This window comes from Pristis pectinata, chromosome 4 (assembly GCF_009764475.1).
Source record: "Pristis pectinata isolate sPriPec2 chromosome 4, sPriPec2.1.pri, whole genome shotgun sequence".
Lineage (NCBI taxonomy): Eukaryota > Metazoa > Chordata > Chondrichthyes > Rhinopristiformes > Pristidae > Pristis > Pristis pectinata.
In genome coordinates, this window is record NC_067408.1 from 1,764,529 (window position 1) to 1,784,694 (window position 20,166).

General features: G+C 43.7%; 1 protein-coding gene across 4 annotated transcripts in view; it reads left to right on the plus strand.

The window, feature by feature from the left end:
* The window catches only part of rnf130 (ring finger protein 130), a 148,017-nt gene that overhangs the window by 106,813 nt on the left and 21,038 nt on the right, over window positions 1–20,166 (plus strand). Inside the window, exon 8 of one of the 4 annotated variants that reach the window (XM_052015210.1) lies at window positions 10,635–10,694. The exons of the other annotated variants lie outside the window; for them this stretch is intronic. Coding sequence (XP_051871170.1) covers window positions 10,635–10,662 — 28 coding nt within the window. The 3' untranslated portion in view covers window positions 10,663–10,694. The remainder of the gene's footprint in view (window positions 1–10,634; window positions 10,695–20,166) is intronic. 4 annotated transcript variants of the gene reach the window in all.

Below are 20,166 nucleotides of genomic sequence, written 5' to 3' on the forward strand. Positions count from 1 at the left end.
AGTAACAATCAACTCAGCAATCAAGCCAAACTGACGTTGGATAAGTGAAGCTAATGCAGTGCTTTCATATTTAATCCTGACACATTTTTTAATGTCAGTTTTTTATCAAATCATTAACAACATACAAATCTGGCTTCACTGTGGGTGTACGATCTGATTTCTTTGTGCTGTATGAGATTTTAGGCTATGGTAATTCCGTTGTAGAAAGGTAGGTAGCAAGCTAACGGAATAATATCATTTACTTTAATTCAAGGAGCCTTACAGTTAAGTCAGATCAACTTAGAGCATGAATCAGCACTTGAAATTATCAGGACCACCATATTCCAATGAGGATGAAAGGCAAAGATGGCAAGATTAGGGAATCTTGGATGACAAAGGATATTGAGGGTTTGATCAGGATAAAAAAAGGAAACATATGGCAGGTGTAGTCATCTGGGATCGAGGAAGTCTCTTGAGGAATATAGAGTGTGTAGGAGAGAATTTAAGAAAGAAATAAGTAGAGCAAAAAGGAGCCATGAAATATCATTGGCAAGTAATATTAAGGAGAATCCCAAGACATTCTATAAGTATATCGGTGCCAGAGGGTAGCCAGAGAAAGAGTTATCCCTTAGAGACCAAAGGGGTAATTAATGGGTGGAGCAGGGAATGTGGAGGAGGTCCTAAATGAAGACTTCTCATCTGTATTCACCAAGGCAAGGGACATGGAAGATGGTGAGCTCAAGGAGGTGTACATGGATAATCTGAAGCAGGTCAGTATTAACAAGAAGGTGGTGTTAGATGTCACAGCACACATAAGGGTTGATAAATCCCTGGGCTGGATTTTGTGGGCAGGAAGGGCCTGTTTCTGTGCTGTACGTTTTTTTCTATGAGATCTATCCCCCAGGTTGCTATGGGAAGCAGAAATGGAGATAGCCTGGGCCCTGAAAGAGATTTTTGCATCTTCATTAGCCAAAGGTGAGGTTCCAGAAGACTGGAGCACAGCTAATATTGTTCCTTTATTTAAGAAGGGCAACAGGGATAAGCCAAGTAACAACAGGCCAGTGAGCCTTACATCAGATGTAGAGAAATTATTGGAGATAATCTTAAGGGATAGGATTTATGTGCATTTGGAAGGCAGGAGCTGATCGGAGATCGTCATCATGACTTTGCGTGGGAGAAGTCTTGCTTCACTTAAATTGATTAAGTTTTTTGAGGACATGACTAAGAAGATTGATGAAGGCAGGAAGCAGACATTGTCTGTATGGACTTTAGAAAGGCATTTGACAAGGTCCTTATGGTAGGCAGGTCCAGAAGGTTAAGGCACATGGGATCCAAGGCGAGCTGGCTAATTGTATCCAAAATTGGCTTGGTGAGAGGAAGTAGAGGGTAGTGGTGGAAGGATGATTTTCTGATTGGAAGTCTGTGACCAGTGGTGTACTGCAGGGACCTGTGCTGAGACCCTTGCTGTTTGTGTCATGTATTATTGACTTCAATGTGAATGAAGGAGGTGTGACACCTAAGTTTGCAGAAAAGGCGAAAGTTGGTGGTGCTGTGGATAGTAAGGATACAGCGGGATGGAAAGCTGGACAGAGTGTTGGCAGATGAAATTTAATCCTGACAAGGGTTAGGTGATCTATTTTGGGAAGTCATTGAATCATAGACCATGGAAACAGGCCATTTGGCCCAACTTGTTCATGCTAACCAGTGGGCACCCTTCTGTATTCATCCCATCGCCCAGCACTTAGTCCACAGCCCTCTGTACCTAAGCAATTCAAATGCTCATCTAGACACTTATTAAATATTGTCAGACCCAGCTTCAACCGTTCTCTCATGCAGAGTATTCCAGGTACTTACCGTTCTCTTGGTGAAGGTCCCTCTGAAATCCCCTTTAAATCTCTTCCTCCTTGCCCTAAACGTATGTCCTCTAATTTTATCTGCCTCTGATATGAACATAGAGCAGTACAGCACAGAACAGGCCCTTCGGCCCACAATGTTGTGCCGACATAGCTATTCCCTCCTACCTACAGAATGCCCATATCCCTCTCTATTTTCCTCTCATTCATGCGCCCATCCAAGCCCCTCTTAAAAGCCCTCAATGAATCTGCCTCCACCACCCTATCAGGCAATGCATTCCAGGCATCCACCACTCTCTCAGTTTAAAAAAAAAGTACCCCTGACGTCTGTTCTGATCCTAGCCCCTCTCACCTTAAATGCATGCCCTCTGGTATTGGATCGCTCAATAATGGGAAAAAGATAGTGCCTGTTCACTCTACCTATGCCCCTCATAATTTTATACACTTCCAACAGATCACCCCTCAGTTTCCGCCGCTTCAGAGAAAAGAGCCCAAGTTTGTCCAGCCTCTCCTGATAGCACATGCCCTCTAATCCAGGCAGCATCCTAGTAAACCTCCTCTGCACCCTCTCTAGAGCCTCAACATCCTTCCTGTAGTGAGGTGACCAGAACTGTACGCAATACTGTAAATGTGGCCTAACCAGAGTCCTATAGAGATGCATCATAACTTCTTGACTCCTGTACTCAATACCTCGAATAATGAAAGCAAGCATTCCATAAGCGGCCTTTACCACCCTGTCTACCTGTGTAGCCACTTTCAGTGAGCCATGGATTTGCACCCCAAGGTGTCTCTGCTCTTCAATACTGTTAAGGGTCTTGCCCTTTAGAGTGTACTGCCTCTTGACATTAGTCCCACCAAGGTGCAACACCTCACATTTATCCAGGTTAAACTCCATCTGCCATTTCTCTGCCCACACCTGCAACTGATCTATATCACGCTGTATCCGTCACCAGTCTTCTAGACTATTCACAACTCCACCAATCTTGGTATCGTCTGCAAACTTACTAACCCACCCATCAACATACTCATCCAGGTCACTTATGTACATCACAGACATCAGAGGTCCCAGTACAGATCCCTGTAGAACACCAGTACAGATCCCTGTAGAACACCACTACTCACAGGCCTCCAGCCCAAATAAGTCCTTCAACCACAACCCTCTGTCTTCTGTAGGCAACCCAGTTCTGGATCCACACAGCCAATTCTCCACTGACCCCATGCATCTGAACTTTCTTGATCAACCGATGATGTGGGTCCTTGTCAAATTCTTTACTGAAGTCCATATAGATGACATCCACAGCTCTACCTTCATTAATCTCTGTCGTCACCCTGTCAAAAAACTCAACCAGGTTAGTAAGACACGACTTGCTCCGCACAAAGCCATGCTGGCTTTCCCTAATCAACCCATTGGATTCCAGATGCTCGTATATCCCATCTTGAAGAATTTTCTACAGCAATTTCCCTATAACTGACGTGAGACTCACCAGTCTATAGTTCCCTGGATTTTGCCTTGTTCCTTTCTTAAATAGAGGAACAACATTGGCCACTCGCCAGTCCTCCGGGACCTCACCCGTGGTCAAAGAGGACACAAAGATACTGGTCAAGGCCCCAACAATTTCCTCTCTCGCCTCCCTCAATAATCTAGGGTATATCACGTCAATACTGTTTAGGAGACCTAACACTACCTCCTCCTTGACCTCTAAATGCCCTAACGTGTTTACACCCTCAGTTCCAATTTCTGCATCCTGCATGTCCCTCTCCTGGGTAAATACTGAAGAGAAATACTCATTCAGAACCTCACCCACATCCTCTGCATCCAAACGTAGGTTCCCTTCTTTATCCTTAAGTGATCCTACCCTTTCCCTCGTTATCCTCTTATTCCTTACGTAGGTATAGAATGCCTTTGGATTCTCCTTAGTCGTACTTGTTAAGGACTTTTCATGGCCCCGCCTGGCTTTCCTAATTCCTTTCTTGTGTTCACTTCTAGCTTCTTTATAGTCCTCACATTCTCTGTCTGATCCTAACTTCTGAAGCTCTACATACTTGTCCTTTTTCTTCTTGACTAAGTTCATCACTTCTCTGGACATGCAAGGTTTCCTTATTTTCCCATTCATGTCCTTCCTTCTAATTGGGACATACCTGTCCTGTACCCTATGTATTTGATCCATAGAACCATAGAACCATACAGCACAAAACAGGCCCTTCGGCCCACCATGTTGTGCCGTCCATCAAACCACCCTCACACTACCTAACTCCTTCCTCCCACGTATCCCACCATCCCACACTCCTCCATATGCCTATCCAACAAGCTCTTGACCTGTCCAATGTATCTGCCTCCACCACCACCCCAGGCAGTGCATTCCATGCACCAACCACTCTCTGGGTGAAAAACCTCCCCCTGACATCTCCCCTGAACCTCCCAACCATAACCTTAAAGCCATGCCGTCTCGTCTTGAGCATTGGTGCCCTGGGAAGGAGGCGCTGACTATCTACTCTATCTATTCCTCTCAATATTTTATATACCTCTATCATGTCTCCTCTCATCCTCCTCCTTTCCAGTGAATAAAGCCCTAGCACCTTAAGCCTCTCCTCATATTCAATACTCTCTAATCCAGGCAGCATCCTGGTAAATCTCCTCTGCACCCTCTCCAACGCCTCCACATCCTTCCTATAAAGAGGCGACCAGAACTGAACACAGTGTTCTAAGTGTGGCCTAACTAGAGTTTTGTAGAGCTGCATCATCACCTCGCGGGTCTTAAACTCAATCCCGCGATTTATGAAAGCCAACATTCCATTGGCCTTCTTAACTGCTCTTTCCACCTGTGAGGCAACTTTCAATGATCTGTGAATATGAACCCCCAGATCCCTCTGCTCCTCCACACTGCCAAGTACCTTGCCATTTACCCAGTACTCTGCCCTGGAGTTTGTCTTTCCAAAGTGTACCACCTCACACTTCTCCGGATTGAACTCCATCTGCCTCTTGTCAGCCCAGCTCTGCATCCTATCAATATCCCTCTGTAAGCTCCAACAGCCCTCCACACTATCCGCAACACTGCCTATCTTAGTGTCGTCCGCAAACTTACTAACCCAGCCCTCCACCTCCTCATCTAAGTCATCTATAAATATCACAAAAAGTAGAGGTCCCAGAACCGATCCCTGCGGGACACCACTAGTCACTGCCTTCCAATCCGAGAGCACTCCTTCCACCACAACCCTCTGCTTTCTACATGCAAGCCAATTCCTAATCCACTCAGCCAAGCTTCCCTGGATCCCTTGGCCTCTGACCTTCTGAAGAAGCCTACCATGAGGAACCTTATCAAACGCCTTACTAAAATCCATGTAAACCACATCCACCATACTGCCCTCATCAATCTTCCTGGTCACCTCCTCAAAGAACTCTATCAGGCTTGTGAGGCAAGATCTTCCCTTCACAAAGCCATGCTGGCTGTCCCTAATCAGTCCATGATTCTTTAGGTGTTCATAAATCCTATCCCTTAGAATCCTTTCTAACAGCTTACCCACCACAGACGTAAGGCTCACCGGTCTATAATTCCCTGGCCTATCCCTATTACTTTTTTTGAACAAGGGGACAACATTCGCAACCCTCCAATCCTCCGGCACCATCCCCGTGGACAACGAGGACTCAAAGATCCTTACCAGCAGTTCAACAATCTCCTCCCTAGCCTCTCAAAGCAGCCTAGGGAAAATCCCATCAGGCCCCGGAGATTTATCTGTCTTAATATTATTTAACAACTTCAACACATCCTCTCTCTTGATATCTACAACCTCGAGAACATTACCCCTACCAGCACTCCCTTCCGCGTCATCAAGACCCCTCTCCCTGGTGAATACCGAAGAGAAGTACTCATTGAGAATTCTCCCACTTCCGCTGCCTCCAAGCAAATTCTCCCACCTTTGTCCTTAATTGGACCTACCTTTACCCTAGCCATCCTCCTATCCTTCACGTACTTGAAAAAGGCCTTGGGATTTTCCTTAACCCTACTAGCCAACGCCTTTTCATGTCCCCTTCTAGCTCTCCTCAGCCCTTTCTTAAGTTCCTTCCTCGCTACCCTATATTCCTCACGGGCCCTGTCTGAACCTTGCTGCTTATACCTCATGTACGCTACCTTCTTCTCCCTAACAAGTCGTTCCACCTCTCTCGTCACCCACGGTTCCTTCACCCTGCCATTCCTTCTCTGCCTCACCGGGACATATTTATCCCTAACATCCTGCATAAGATCCCTGAACATCGACCACATCTCCATGGTACATTTTCCTTCAAAAAGGACATCCCAATTTACACTCCCAAGTTCTCTCCTTATAACCTCATAGTTCACCCTTCCCCCAATTAAAAATCCTCTTGTCCTCTCTGCACCTGTCCCTGTCCATGACAATTTTAAAGGTTATGGAGCAATGGTCACTGTCCCCCAAATGCTCACCCACCAATAGATCCTTCACCTGTCTTGGTTCATTTCCTAAAACTAGATCTAGCACGGCATTCCCTCTAGTCGGCCTGTCGACATACTGCGTCAAGAATCCCTCCTGGACACATTTAACAAATTCCGTCCCATCTAAACCTTTGGCACTAAGCAGGTTCCAGTCTATATTTGGGAAGTTGAAGTCTCCCATTATAACAACCCTGTTATTTTTGCTTTTCTCCAAACACTACCTGCCAATCTGCTCCTCTATATCTCTACTGCTACCGGGGGGCCTATTAGAATACTCCTAGTAGAGTAACTGCTCCTTTCTTGTTCCTTAATTCCACCCATACGGACTCTAGAGATGATCCTTCTACAACATCCATCTTTTCCATCCTTAAACACTTTCCACATGTTCGACGTAGACTTGCCAGCAAAAAGGTGTTCCCAGTTTACTCTACCTTGTTCCTGCCATATGCCTTCATAATTAGCCCTGCTCCAATTTAAAAATCTTCCACTAGCCCCATACCTATCCTTATCTATAGCTATCCTGAAAATTAATGAACTGCGGTCACTGTTCCCCAATTGCTCTCCCGCTGACAGGTGAGTCACCTGGCCAGGCTCATTACCCAACACCAGGTCCAGAATAGCCTCCCCTTGTTGGACTGTCAACATATTGATTTAAGAACCCCTCCTGCATACAGCTAACAAATTCTGCCCCATCTAACCCCCTTTCACTGAAACGGTCCCAATCCATATTCGAGAATTTGAAATCTCCCATGACCACAACCCTGTAATTTCCCGAATCTGTTTGCATATCCGTTCCTCAATGTCCCGGTGGCTGTTGGGAGGTCTATAGTACACCCCTAAGAGAGTCATTGCACCCTTCCTATTCCTAAGTTCTACCCATATAGACTGTGTCCAAGCCTCCATTATGTCTCCCGGAGTGCAGCTGATATATTATCTAATTAGCATTGCAACTCCTCCACCTCTTTTACCCCCCTCTCTATTCTTCCTAAAACTTTGAAACCCTGGTACATCAATCACCCATTCCTGTCCCTCCCTCAACCAAGTTTCTGTAATGGCCACAGCATCATAGTTCCATGTACTGATCCCTGCTCTAAGTTCATCACTCTTGCCCATAATACTCCCAGCATTAAAGTACAAACACTTCAAACCATTCGTCTCATCACATCTGTAATTAGGAATCTGCCTAATACTGCATTCCCTGACATCAGCCCTCCTGCCTGTTCCCTCACTTACTGACCTGTTGTTCTGGTTCTCAGCCCCCTGCGAAGCTACATAGTTTAAACCTTCCCCAGTAGCATTAGCAAACCTCCCTGCCAGGATATTGGTTCCCCTCCAGTTCAGGTGCAACCCATCCCTCTTGTGCAGGTCACCCCTTCCCCAGAAAAGGTTCCAATGATCCAAGAACTTGAAACCCTGCCCCCTGCACCATCTCCCCAGCCACTCATTTGTCTGTGCTATCATCCTGTTCGTTCCTTCACTAGCTCATGGCACTGGGAGTAATCCGGAGATTACTACCTTGGAGGTCCTGCTCTTCAGCCTCCTTCCTAACTCCCTATGCTCATTGCGGAGGACCTCTACCCCTCTCCTGCCTATGTCGTTGGTACCAATATGCACCATGACCTCTGGCTGCTCACCCTCTCCCTTCAGAATATTCTGCAACCGTTCCAAGACATCCAGGACCCTAGCACCCGGGAGGCAACACACCATCCTGGCGTCTCTGTTGCGGTTGCAAAATCTCCTCTCTCTACCCCTAACAATCGAGTTCCCTATGACTATCAGTCTGCCTGACTTCACCCTTCCCTTCTGAGCCTCAGAGCCGACCACAGTGCTACTGGCCTGGCTGCTGATGCCTTGCCCAGATAGGTCATCCCCCTCAGCAGTATGCAAAGGGTATACTTGTTGCTGAGAGGAATGGCCACAGGGGAACCCTGCACTGACTTCTTTTTCTCCCCTACCTCTCTCGGTGCTCACCTATCCACTACCTGAATCCTGCCCTCTGGGTGTAACCACCTGCTTGAAAGTCCTGTCTATGATTCGCTCAGCATCCCGGATGATCCTCAGTTCATCCAACAACAGCTCCTTAATCCGGTCTTTCAGGGGCTGAAGTTGGCTGCACTTCCCGCAGGTGTGGTCATCAGGGAGAGCATCAAGTTCCATGAATTCCCACATCCTACAGGAGAAACATTCCACTGCCATATCTGCCATCCTGCTTACACGGGAATCTGAGACCAAAGCAGCAGCAATCAAAGGACAATCTTGCCCTTATTATCTGTTCGTTTGCCTCGGCCTCTTCTCATCGAAGCCTCTTGAGTCAAAGCCTCTAATTTCCCATTCTGACTCTGGCCCACTCCAACGATAGCTGCTCCAACGATGGCCGCTTCACTACACCTGACCTCTCTTTTATGGTTAAAGAATCCAATCAAGGAGAGAGAAAGAAAACTCGCTGGGTCAGTTGACTCTCTGCTCTCTCACCGCTGCTGCCGCCTCCTGCGCCTGCACACTGCCGTCTGCTGGGGGAAATGTTTCCTTCAATCTATCTTACCCCTCCTTACCTCCTCTGCTCGAGGGAGAACAGACCTAGCTTCTCATTTCCTCATAACTGAACTGCTCCATCCCAGGCATCAACCTGCTAAATCTCTCAATTCCTCAGCAAGTCAAATAGGGGTAGGGTGTATACACTAAATGGTAGGGTATTGTTGATGAAGAGAGGGACTTTGGGGTTTCCACTGTGCCCATGTACACCTTGGAATCCATAGTTCTTTGAAAGTGCGACACAGATAGATAGGGTGGTGCTTGCCTTGGTAGATCAGGATGTTATGTTGCAATTCTACAAAACACTTGTTAGACTGCACTTGGAGTATTATGTGTAGTTCTGGTCTGCACATCATAGGAAGGATATGGTTGGTGTGGAGAGAGTGCAGCGATTCACTAGGATATTGCCTGGATTCGAGGACTTTGGTTAAGGAGAGAGATTGGATTTGCTGGGCTTGTTTTTCCTGGAATGAAGAATGCTGAGGGGTGACCTGATAGGGGTATATAAAATTATAAGATGCATAAGATGAGGATAATCAGAATCTTTTCCCCATGACCAGGTAATCAAAAACAAGAGGACATAGGTTTAAGGAGAGGAAGGAGTTTTAATGGGGATATGAAGGGAAAGTATTTTTACACAGAGCTTGGCTGATATCTGGAGCTCGCTGCTAGAGGAGGTGTAGAGTCAGATATAATTACTACTTTTAAGAGGTGTTTAGACAGCCACTTAAATTGGCAAGGCAAAAAAAGCATGCGGACCTAATGCAGGGAAACAGGATGAGTGTAGATGATCAAGAAGTTCACCATGGGCACAATGGGCTGAAGGACCTGTTTCTGTGCTGTACAACTGTATGGATGAGGTGCACAGTTTGGTTTAGCTCATTGTGCTGGTTTGAAACTCGGCCAGTGCAGTGGATTTCTATATTAGTATTCAGTCTTGAATAAGCTTTAGTTGATTCTGGAGTAAGATGACCAATAGATTTTCTGGTGCAAACACAACTGCGCTCATTAATAACTGATTACTATCTCATGGCCTTGATATATTTAAGAATAACTAACAGATAGGTAGCTTCTTGTTAATTCCCTCCCAGTAATTGTAACACACTAACAGTGATAAAACTGTTCTGTTTTGTTAGAGGAGTAGGAGAGAAGCAATTGTTGCTTCTACAGCCCCTTGAGTTTCAATTCTTCAAACATGTTGGGCCATCTAATGAATTCATGACACGAATCATATCTTAACTCCATCCACACCTTGGCTCCTCATCACCTAATACCATTGGATAGCAGAATTCTGTTAACCTCAGTTCACAATTATTAATTGAGCATTCACTGTCTGATAGGTGTAGCAACCTTTGTGTGAAATGGTCACTTAATGTCACTTGGCTCTTATTTAAAGGTTGTATCTCTGTGGCTTGAACTCTTCCACCAATGTTAAAAGGTTATTTCTTCAAATAAAAAAAATTCTCTAATCCTGAAAATCTTGATCAATGCTGGTAATATTAAAATGGGGTTGGGGAGGAGCACACAGAATCTATCTTAGAGTGCTAAGGAGATGTAACTAGGTTCTAAGTAATCACATTGATAAAATAATTCAAAGATCAGCTTTGAGATCATTGCCTTATAAGAAATAAATTGCTGACACTCAACTATTGAAAGCACTTGAACCAATTCTGGCCATTTAAGAGTTCATCATTGCAGAGAATTTAGACATTATTTGGAATTTCTGAGCATGTGCTAAAACACAAGAATTAGATTAACATTCTAAAATAAATTTAATGAAGTTAAAATGCATGTTAAATGAATAGTATGATTCCCATTTTAGAAATGAAAATCAGACAGCACAGTGGTGAAAGGATGAAAATGAAAGAAGATAATTGTACATGTAAGTACTTTAACAAGAGACTTCCACCTTGTTAATTTTAAAGGTAATTAAGAAGTAATTTTTTTTTAAAACTCCAGATGCTGAAAAGCTGAAATAAAAACAGAAAATATTGGGGATCCTCAACAGTTCAGGCAACATCTGTGGAGGAAGAAACAAGAGCTAATGTCTTGTTACAGTGACCCTTCACCAACACATATTAAGTTGCAGAGAGGGAAATGGGTGGAGAGAACAAAGGGAATGACTGTGACAGTGTAGAGACCAATAATTTCCCTCTCTCAGATGACAGTTATGATTGACAGAAGAAGATGAATGAGGGCAGTGAGAGCGGGGAAAATACATGCTGCAGTTTTGAAAAGCAGAACTGAGCAGTTACTGGAAAGTTGAAATAAAAGAGAGTGCAGGAAATGCTCAGCAGATTAGATAGCAGCTGTGGAGAGAGAAAAACTAAGTGACTGTTACACATGGATGACCTTGCATCACAGCTGACTGACTCTGACACAAACAGGAAAGGTTGGTTATCTGAAATTATTGAATTCAATCTTGAGCCCCCAAGTGTTGTGGTGCACCTACATGGAAGATGAGATGCTGTTTCTTGAGCTTACGTTGGGCTTTGTTGGGACAAGCAAAGACCGGCAAGTGAAGGTGGGAGTGAGATGGAGATGTAAAGTATCAGGAAACTGGAAGGTCAGAGTCACTCTTATTCTATGCTCCTCTAGGCAGATTGACCTTGATTAAGTAGTATTTATTTCCCTCTCAGGTGCCACTGAAAGTAATTGTGTCACCTTGGTCTCTACGTTATCATAGATATCCCCATTGTTGACCCCCATCCCTCCCCCTCACTGCAACTCATCTCTTCTCAGTTTTCCAGTTCTGAGAAAGGATCATTAATGTAAATTATTACCTTTCACTCTCTTGGTATCGGTATTGGCTGTCACTCTCTCTCTCTCATCTCCATGGATGCTGCCTGACATGATGAGTATCCCTAGCATTTTCTGTGTTTGATTTTGATCAAGGCTCTTTGAGGGTTCATGATAGACCTAAATAGCTTTCTTGTGTGGAACAGACTTCTTGAGAGTGTGACAATTGTGATTTCAATTTTACTTCCAGCTTGTCAGATTCCTGTAACTTATTCCAGTAAAGAAAGAATGTTAGTGAAAGGAGATTGAGCACAATCAGAAATGATGATCCTTGTTTTGTAGTGGGAGCGTGCTAAAATGCTGCTTCCTGAGTGACTGTCACTTTGGTTTTGAGATGATAATTTAGCAACCTTGTAAATGAAGCTTACTAAAGTATGACCTAGTACTGGTCTGGAGGAACTGTAAGCATAACAATAGATATTGCTCTTTGCTGGCAGCATTCCCTGGTGCTTTTTTTAAATCTCTATCAAACTGTGTAGCAGTTTTGGCATTGGTATAAAATCTAGCACAGAGAATCTTTTAAAGCAGCATGGGATTTATTGAAATCCTGGAATTTTTGGAAGGACTGAGAATCTGCTAGAGAAGATTCTGGTCAGAAACATCTCATTTAAGGTTTGGAAGAATAGCAAGATACTTCCTAATGGTTCCAAAATGTATCTGCACACCAGTTTATTTAATGTTGTCATGGATGATGGAAGTCTAGAAGGGAAATAAAGATCCTGAAAGTCTTAGGAGCAGCCTTGGTAAAGAACCTGCAAAATGTGGGTGGTGGTGTGCCTGGCATGGAATTTTGGTTACCATCATCTCCATTGACAAAGATGGTATTTAAAAAAAACTCAGAGATTAGGTGACCAAGATCATCACGTAGTTTGGAGAGATTAATTACAAAAATTTCAAAAATAAAGTGAACATTACTGAATGTTCACATCTTGCTGAACTACCCGCACTACCTCTATCAATCCTTTAGTTCACAGGTTTTCTGTTGGACTTTTCATTCTGGTGCATGTAGAGCTGTTCCTTTTCCCATTGGGATTGTTGGAATTTCCAGTTTGGGAACAGCTTATGATTGTATTAGCTCCTCACTTTCCTGATCATTCTCACCAAACAAGTCCTCGTTCTTCTTGGTAGAAAAACCGAGGCTCTCTTCACAGGTGCCAATGATGGTGGACTTCTAGGCAGCCCATAAACTGTGGGCACTCTCCTTCTTTTAGGCTGGGAGTGGACAGGTTTTCTGTGAGGCATTATCTCAGAAGAAACACCATTGTGATGACCTAGAAAGCTTTGATGTTGATTTACTTAAGATGACAAATGAAGAGGAGGTCAGTCCAGCGGTCATCAGTACCTGGTCACGGTGCGGATGATGTGGACATCTTCGCTGTCCCTCACAGGACTCTGATATAATCCAACAGTTGCCACGGAGGGTGTTGCCATAAATTCTTGTGTTAATCCCACTGACAAGACAGGGTGTTAATTATGATAAGACTATGCTCCACACTCAGGGCAGAATAGAGTAGGACCCTGTTGGAGAGAGCCTATCCTACTCCTCCTTTGCCAACCACACCTTGCCAGAGGGTTGCTTCTCCTCCCACCTAGCACTGACATTGCTTGGAGGATCAGTTTGTTTCCCCCGCAATGCAGACCAGGATTTTTTCCATGGGTTTAGAAGTCTTCCTTTGGTCTCATCCAAAACTTCTAAGATTGGGGCATATGCACTGATGATCATTGATTCCACATTAGAGTGAGCCAAAGGATAATAAGGCATTCACAGATTTCACAAAGGGAGTTAATGAGACAGTGGCCTAGCCCATTTTTGATAATATAGGTAGACAAGTAGATGAAGTAGGCTTTTGGCACACTGGCCTTCATCAGCCAGGGCATTGAGTATAGAAGTTAGGACGTTATATTGCAGTTGTCCAAGATGTTAGTGAGGCCACATTTGGGATATTGTGTTCAGTTTTGGTCACTCTGCTGTAGGAAAGATGCCATTAAGCTGGAAAGAATGCAGAAGAGATTTACCAGGATGTTGTCCAGACTTGAGGGACTGAATTATGAAGGGAGGTTGAGCAGGTTGGGACTTTTTTATTCGAGTGTAGGAGAATGAGGAATGATCTTATGGAGGTGTATAAGATCATGAGGGGCATGGATAGGGTGAATTCACAGTCTTTTTTCCAGGGTTGGGGAATCAAGAACTAGAGGGCCTAGGTTTAAGGTGAGAGAGGAGAGATTTAATAAGAATCTTAAAGAGGGGGCAACTTCTTCACCCAGAGGATGGTCAGTATATGGAATGAGCTGCCAGAGGAAGTGGTTGAGGCAGGTATATTAACAACATTTAAAAGTTACTTGGACAGGTACATGGATAGGAAAGGTTTAGAGGAATATGGGCCAAGCACAGACAAATGGGACTAGATTAGATGGGAATCTTGGGATGGATCAGTTGGGTCGAAGGACCTGTTTCTGTGCTGTATGTCTCTATGAAGCTCAGTCCTGGAAGACAACATTCTTCTGGCTGGCCCCTCCAGAAGAGGATGTATCCACTGCCCTGTTCTTTAAACTGGCCATCACCTGCCTGTCAAATGTCACTCAGGGCAGCGATATCAATGTCAAAGCATCCGAGTTCCCAAACCTGATAGCAGTGTCTAAAGAGATACAGAAACAGACCCTTCAACCCACCGAGATTATGCCAACCATCAACCATCCATTTACACTAATCTAAGGTTATTCCCTTTTGTTATTCTTCTCACGTTTTCATTAACTATCACCAAATTCTACCACTACCTACGTACTGGGGGCTAAGTACAACTGAGAATTAGCCTACCAACCGGCATGGCTTTAGGATATAGGAGGTAACTGGAGCATCTGGAGGAAACCCATGCAGTCACAGGAAGAACGTGCGAACTCCACACAGATGGTACCAGAGATGAGGATTGAACCCAGCTCACTCTTACTGTGAGACAGTGGCTCTATCAGCTGCACCACTGTGCTGTCCAGCATTCAGAAGCAGAGCAGTATTCAGATCTTTCACTCTTGGGATTGTCTGTGAGGGTCCTGACATCCTACATCCAAACTTGATATTGTGGAATGGAAGTTGCCTGTACTTAGTTCTTTTTTAATGTGGGGTAGCTATTGCACACCGTGGACTTCACAGCAAGGTCTTAGTTCGTTGCAAGGAAAACCAGAGACAATTGAAAACTAGGCTCTGCTGCATGAGAAGTAACACACACACCAAATTTGGCAGGTTCCACATGTGTAGGTGCCGTTTGGCAGGTTCCACATTCTCTCCAGTACATGCAGATAAATTCAGGCTCAGGAGCCCTTGGCTGCTGCCTTCCTCCCCTCTTCTCAGCCTCTTCACCCATTCTCCTGCACCCACTCCCAGCAAAGTTCCAGTCTCCAGCTCCACAGACCCAGCCCCATTCTTGATCCCCACCTCCTGCCACACATTCCCATCTTTCTGACCCCCAGCTCCCAGGAATGCAGCTGAAAGCAGGGGCTGGGAATATTGGGCATGCATCTCGATATAGAATGTAGTGAGTACATGTGTTACAAGTATTTGCAAAGGGTAAACATTGTGCACAGCGCTGCCGAAGGCTGTCATTTGAAGGAGGCAATGCGGGGCTCAGAATTGAGAGTAGATTTGTGCAGCAGCGTTGCTAAGTCAGTATCAGAAAACTCCAGAAGAGGGCACCATTGAGACTGATGTGGGGACTGAACCAGTGAACACAACAGAGGGATCCGTTATGAAAAAAACTTCCACAAAATGTATAGACTGTAGAGAATTTGAATATTCTTGACTTTTTCCAAATAAAATTGTAGGCAGTCCTCTTGGTAGTTGGATGAACTGAACTCTCTACGGATGAGTTTATTCCATGTAATTTAGGTAGTTTTGCTGATACTACTGAAACAGATTGCAACTAATAATGTTGTATACAGTCCTAAAATAACAATGAACGTGTGTTCATCATCTTTCAGCCACGCTGAAAGGTAATGATGTCTTTGCCTCAATTTGATTTTTTTTTCCCAAATGTGAAAGGTGCTATTTTTGGCGATAAGAAATCAATTACTGTGCCAGATTGATTTGTAGTTGCATTTTAGACTTCCCACCTATTCTAATACAGGGTTAAAGATTTTTAAATTAATTTAGGTGATTGTGCTTTACAGCAGAGTGGTTTACATTTTATTGACAATTTTCAATGCGTTTCTTTTACCCTTTAAGAATGACAGCCTCCACATATGAGAAGAGCAATATGAATTTTGATTTGTTATTTCTTTTTTTCTACATGGACCTGTAAAAGTATAATTTAACCCAGAATACAGGACAATTTTATGAAACTTTGGACTGATTTAGATCTTTTGAATCTAGAAACAGATTCTTTACAGCCATGGCAGAGTGTGACATCTGGAATCTGTGTGTAACTTTAAAATCTCTCTCAACCTTGTCCTTCTGTCCCTCATTCCTTCACAAGCTGTGTTAATATTGGAAGTTGACTTCTTCCATCGTTAGGCTTGATGCATTCCTGACCAATTAGACATCTTCCTTAAATAAAATTAGCAGAGACCTCTGTGAAATTGCTCACAGATTATAACTCTGTCACAAACTGTGCTTCCTATATGCTCTGCTAAGTGACAAATGGCTTGATGCTATAATAGTCATAGAATATAGAACATTACAGCACAGTTCAGGTCCTTCGGCCCACAATGTTGTGCCAATATTTTATCCTGCTCTAAGATCTATCTAACCCTTCCCTCCCACATACAGTAGCCCCCATTTCTCTATCATTCATTTGTCTGTCTAAGAGTCTCTTAAATGTCTCTAATGTATCTGCCCCCACAACCTCTGCCGGCAGTGCATTCCACGCACCCACCACTCTCTGTGTAAAAAAACTTACCCCTGACATCCCCCTTATACCTTCCTCCAGTCACCTTAAAGTTATGCCCCCTTGTGTGAGCTATTTTCGCCCTGGGAAAAAGTCTCTGATTGTCCACTCGATCTATGCCTCTTATTATCTTGTTCACCTCTATCAAGTCACCTCTCATCCTCCTTCTCTCCAAAGAGAAAAACCCTTACTCACTCAACCTATCCTCATAAGACATGCTCTCCAATCCAGGCAGCATCCTGGTAAATCTCCTCTGCACCCTCTCTAAAGCTTCCACATCCTTCCTATAATGAGGCGACCAGAACTGAACACAATACTCCAAGTGTGGTGTAACCAGAGTTCTATAGAGCTGCAACATGACTTCGCAGCTCTTGAACTCAATACCCTGACTAATGAAGGCCAACACACCACACGTCTTCTTAACAACCCTATCGACATGTGTGACAACCTTGAGGGATCTATGGACGTGGACCCCAAGATCCCTCTGTTCCTCCACACTGCTAAGAGTCCTGCCATTAACCTTGTATTCTGCCTTCAAATTCGATCTCCCGAAGTGAAGCACTTCACACTTTTCCGGGTTGAACTCCATCTGCCACTTCTCAGCCCAGCTGTGCATTCTATCAATATCCTGTTGTAATCTACAGCAACCTCCTACACTATCCACAACACCACCAACCTTTGTATCATCAGCAAACTTACTAACCCACCCTTCCACATCCTCATCCAAGTCATTTATAAAAATGACAAAGAGCAGGGGTCCCAGAACAGACCCCTGCGGAACACCACTGGTCACCAACCTCCACCATCTACCTCCACCATCTACCACCACCCTCTGTCTTCTGTTGGTGAGCCAATTCTGAATCCACACAGCCAAGTTTCCCTGGATCCCATGCCTCCTGACTTTCTGAATGAGCCTTCCATGAGGAACCTTATCAAACGCCTTACTAAAATCCATGTACACCACATCCACATCATCTGGACAGATCAATGAGCAATTCCAGAGGAATGAAACTTTTAATTCCATATATTTTGTAAAATATTCTCTTTGTCACTTGCTCTTTACTGCACCAACTCACAAAATGTGAAGTGAAGTTTATAGGGTGGCTGTATTTGAACACAGAGTAGCCTGCAGAGCATGACTCCAGCTGAATGGACAAATAAATGGAGACCAAATATAAAATCAGCTAAGCAGGATAGTAACAAAAATGGGAAGTGGTTTCTGCAAAGCAAGAAAAACTTTTTCACAGATACTGAGTTTGTCCCAGAGTAGTGGTGGCAGTTGGAAGCAAGTGAAAAAGCAGGACAGGAATATGTGAAGGCAGGAATGAAAATTCATGAGGGGGGGGGATGTACAAGTGGACGTACACAATCAGTGCAGTATCTCTTGCAAGTGGCCCTGACATATCCTTGTCTTATCATAGTCCATTGCTGGAGACTAAACACATTTCTAATTTCGCCGAGAACTTTTCTAACAAAAATTTTCAAACAATTTAGTTTATGATTCTTGTTTTATCTAATTCTTCATATTAAATTGTATGTTCGTTATAAATTGTGGTTCCCTCTCAAAATGGTATTTGCGCTCAATTTCTGAATCTTTTCATTATAAAAATAGAAAATGCTGGAAATATTCATCAGGTCAGGTGGCATCTGTGAAACGAGAGACAGAGCAAATGTTTCATGTCAAAGACCCTTTGTCAGAACTCTGTTTCCCTTCCCACAGATGGACAGACTTGCTGAGCATTTCCAGCATTTTTCTGGCAACTGTAGTTTCCAGATTTTGAAATCTTTTCATGAACTTGTTTAACATCCCTTTTACTCACTTCACGTTGATGAAACACGATTCAAAAAAGGGCAGGACTGGCATTGGATCAGTGCAACCCAAAGAAGGGCATTGCACAGAGGAAAACCTTGTTAATGGTGCATTAATAAATCTCTGTGTGAGTTAACGCCTTTCGTTCTTATGTCAGAAATTTGCAAATCTGAGCACTTTATTTCTGACTTCCAAATAATGTCAACCACTGGTCTGAATGACCTCTGGTGCAGTTCTCTCAGATAAAAACCAGCTTTTAATACCACTGAAGGGTTGAATTTCATTTCCTTGGATAAATCTCATCAGGCCCCAGGGATTTATCCAAGACATCTAAAACCTCCATCTTAAAACTGAAATGTTCTAGAATATCAGTGTGCCTCTCCCTGAATTTACTGTATTCAAAGTCCTTCTCCTTGGTGAATACAGGTGAGAACTATTCATTTAGGACATCACCCACATTGCCCAGCCCCACACATTGATGACCTCTTTGGTCCCTAGTGGGGCCCATTCTTCCCCTGGCTACCCTCTCACTCCTAATATTTCTCATTACTCTTACTTGCCAAGGTTGTTTTATGGACCCTTTTCACCTTTCTAATTTCTTTTTTAAGTTCTCTCCTACACCCCCCATATTCCACAAGGACGCACACGGTTGCATTTACCTACACTTGCCATATGCTGTCATTTTTTTCTTGATCAAACCTTCAATATCCTTTATCAACCAAGGTTTACTAATCTTGCCATTTTAGCTTTCTATCGTCGCAGGAACATGCTGACCTTAAACTCTTACTACATTGCTTTTAAAAGACCCCTACTTATCAGATGTTGTTTTACCCACAAGCATCTGCTCCCAATCCACTTTTGCAGGTCCTCTCTTACGTTATTGAAATCAGCTCTTCCCTCAATTTAGAACCATAAAATCAAGCTGACTTTGCTTAATACTATTATGGTTTTCTTCCTTATGGCTTCCAGCATTTTCCAATGACAGATGTTGGGCTATCTGGCCTATGATTTCTTGCTTTCTGTCCCCCACCATCCAGTCACCTGTCTAACCTTGCAACTGAAATGTCTCTTCCCCAGAACCAATCAAGTATGTCAAAGCCCATCTGTATCTTCATATTCTTCCTCAAGTGTGGTGACCTGAACTGGACACAGTACTCCTTGTGGCCCAGCAGTTTTTCATGGAGGTTCAACATAACTTGTGCCACGTGCCCCTGTTCCTCCACACCCTTCAGAACTTAATCCCTATTATATCCTTCAGATTTTGTATTAAATTTCACCTGCCACTTTTCTGCCATTCATCCGGCCTACCCATTGTCCTCTTCCAGTCTGTTATCCTGCTCTTCACTGTTTACCACATTGCCACATTTGGTGTCATCTGCAATTTTTGTAATTTCATCCCCCACACCTAAAGTCAAGTCATGAATATGTGTCAAAAGGTGGTGTTCTGAGCACTCACACCTGTGGAACACCTTTGTCTACTGTTCTTCAGTCCAATGTACTGTTTACCATGATCCTGCTTTGTACTTGAGCCAGTTTTTCATCCATGCTGCCAGTGACCCCTATCTTCCACAGACCTTAATCCTGCTAACCACCCCTTAATGTGGGACTTGTCCAGGCTTTCCGAACATCCATAGAGGCAGCATCTACTCCATTCTCTTCATCGTTTTCTTTTCTGATAACTTGTCAAAAAATTAAACAAGATGCATCAAGCAAAGTTTGCCTTTCACATTTCTGTACTGGGTCTCCTTTATTAATTAAAACAATTCCAAATGGCTATTCCTAAAAGTTTCCCAATCACTGGGATTAAACTATCAACCTGTATTGCTTGGCATGACTTTTGAATAATTCTTCAGCTGTTTAGCACCTCCTGT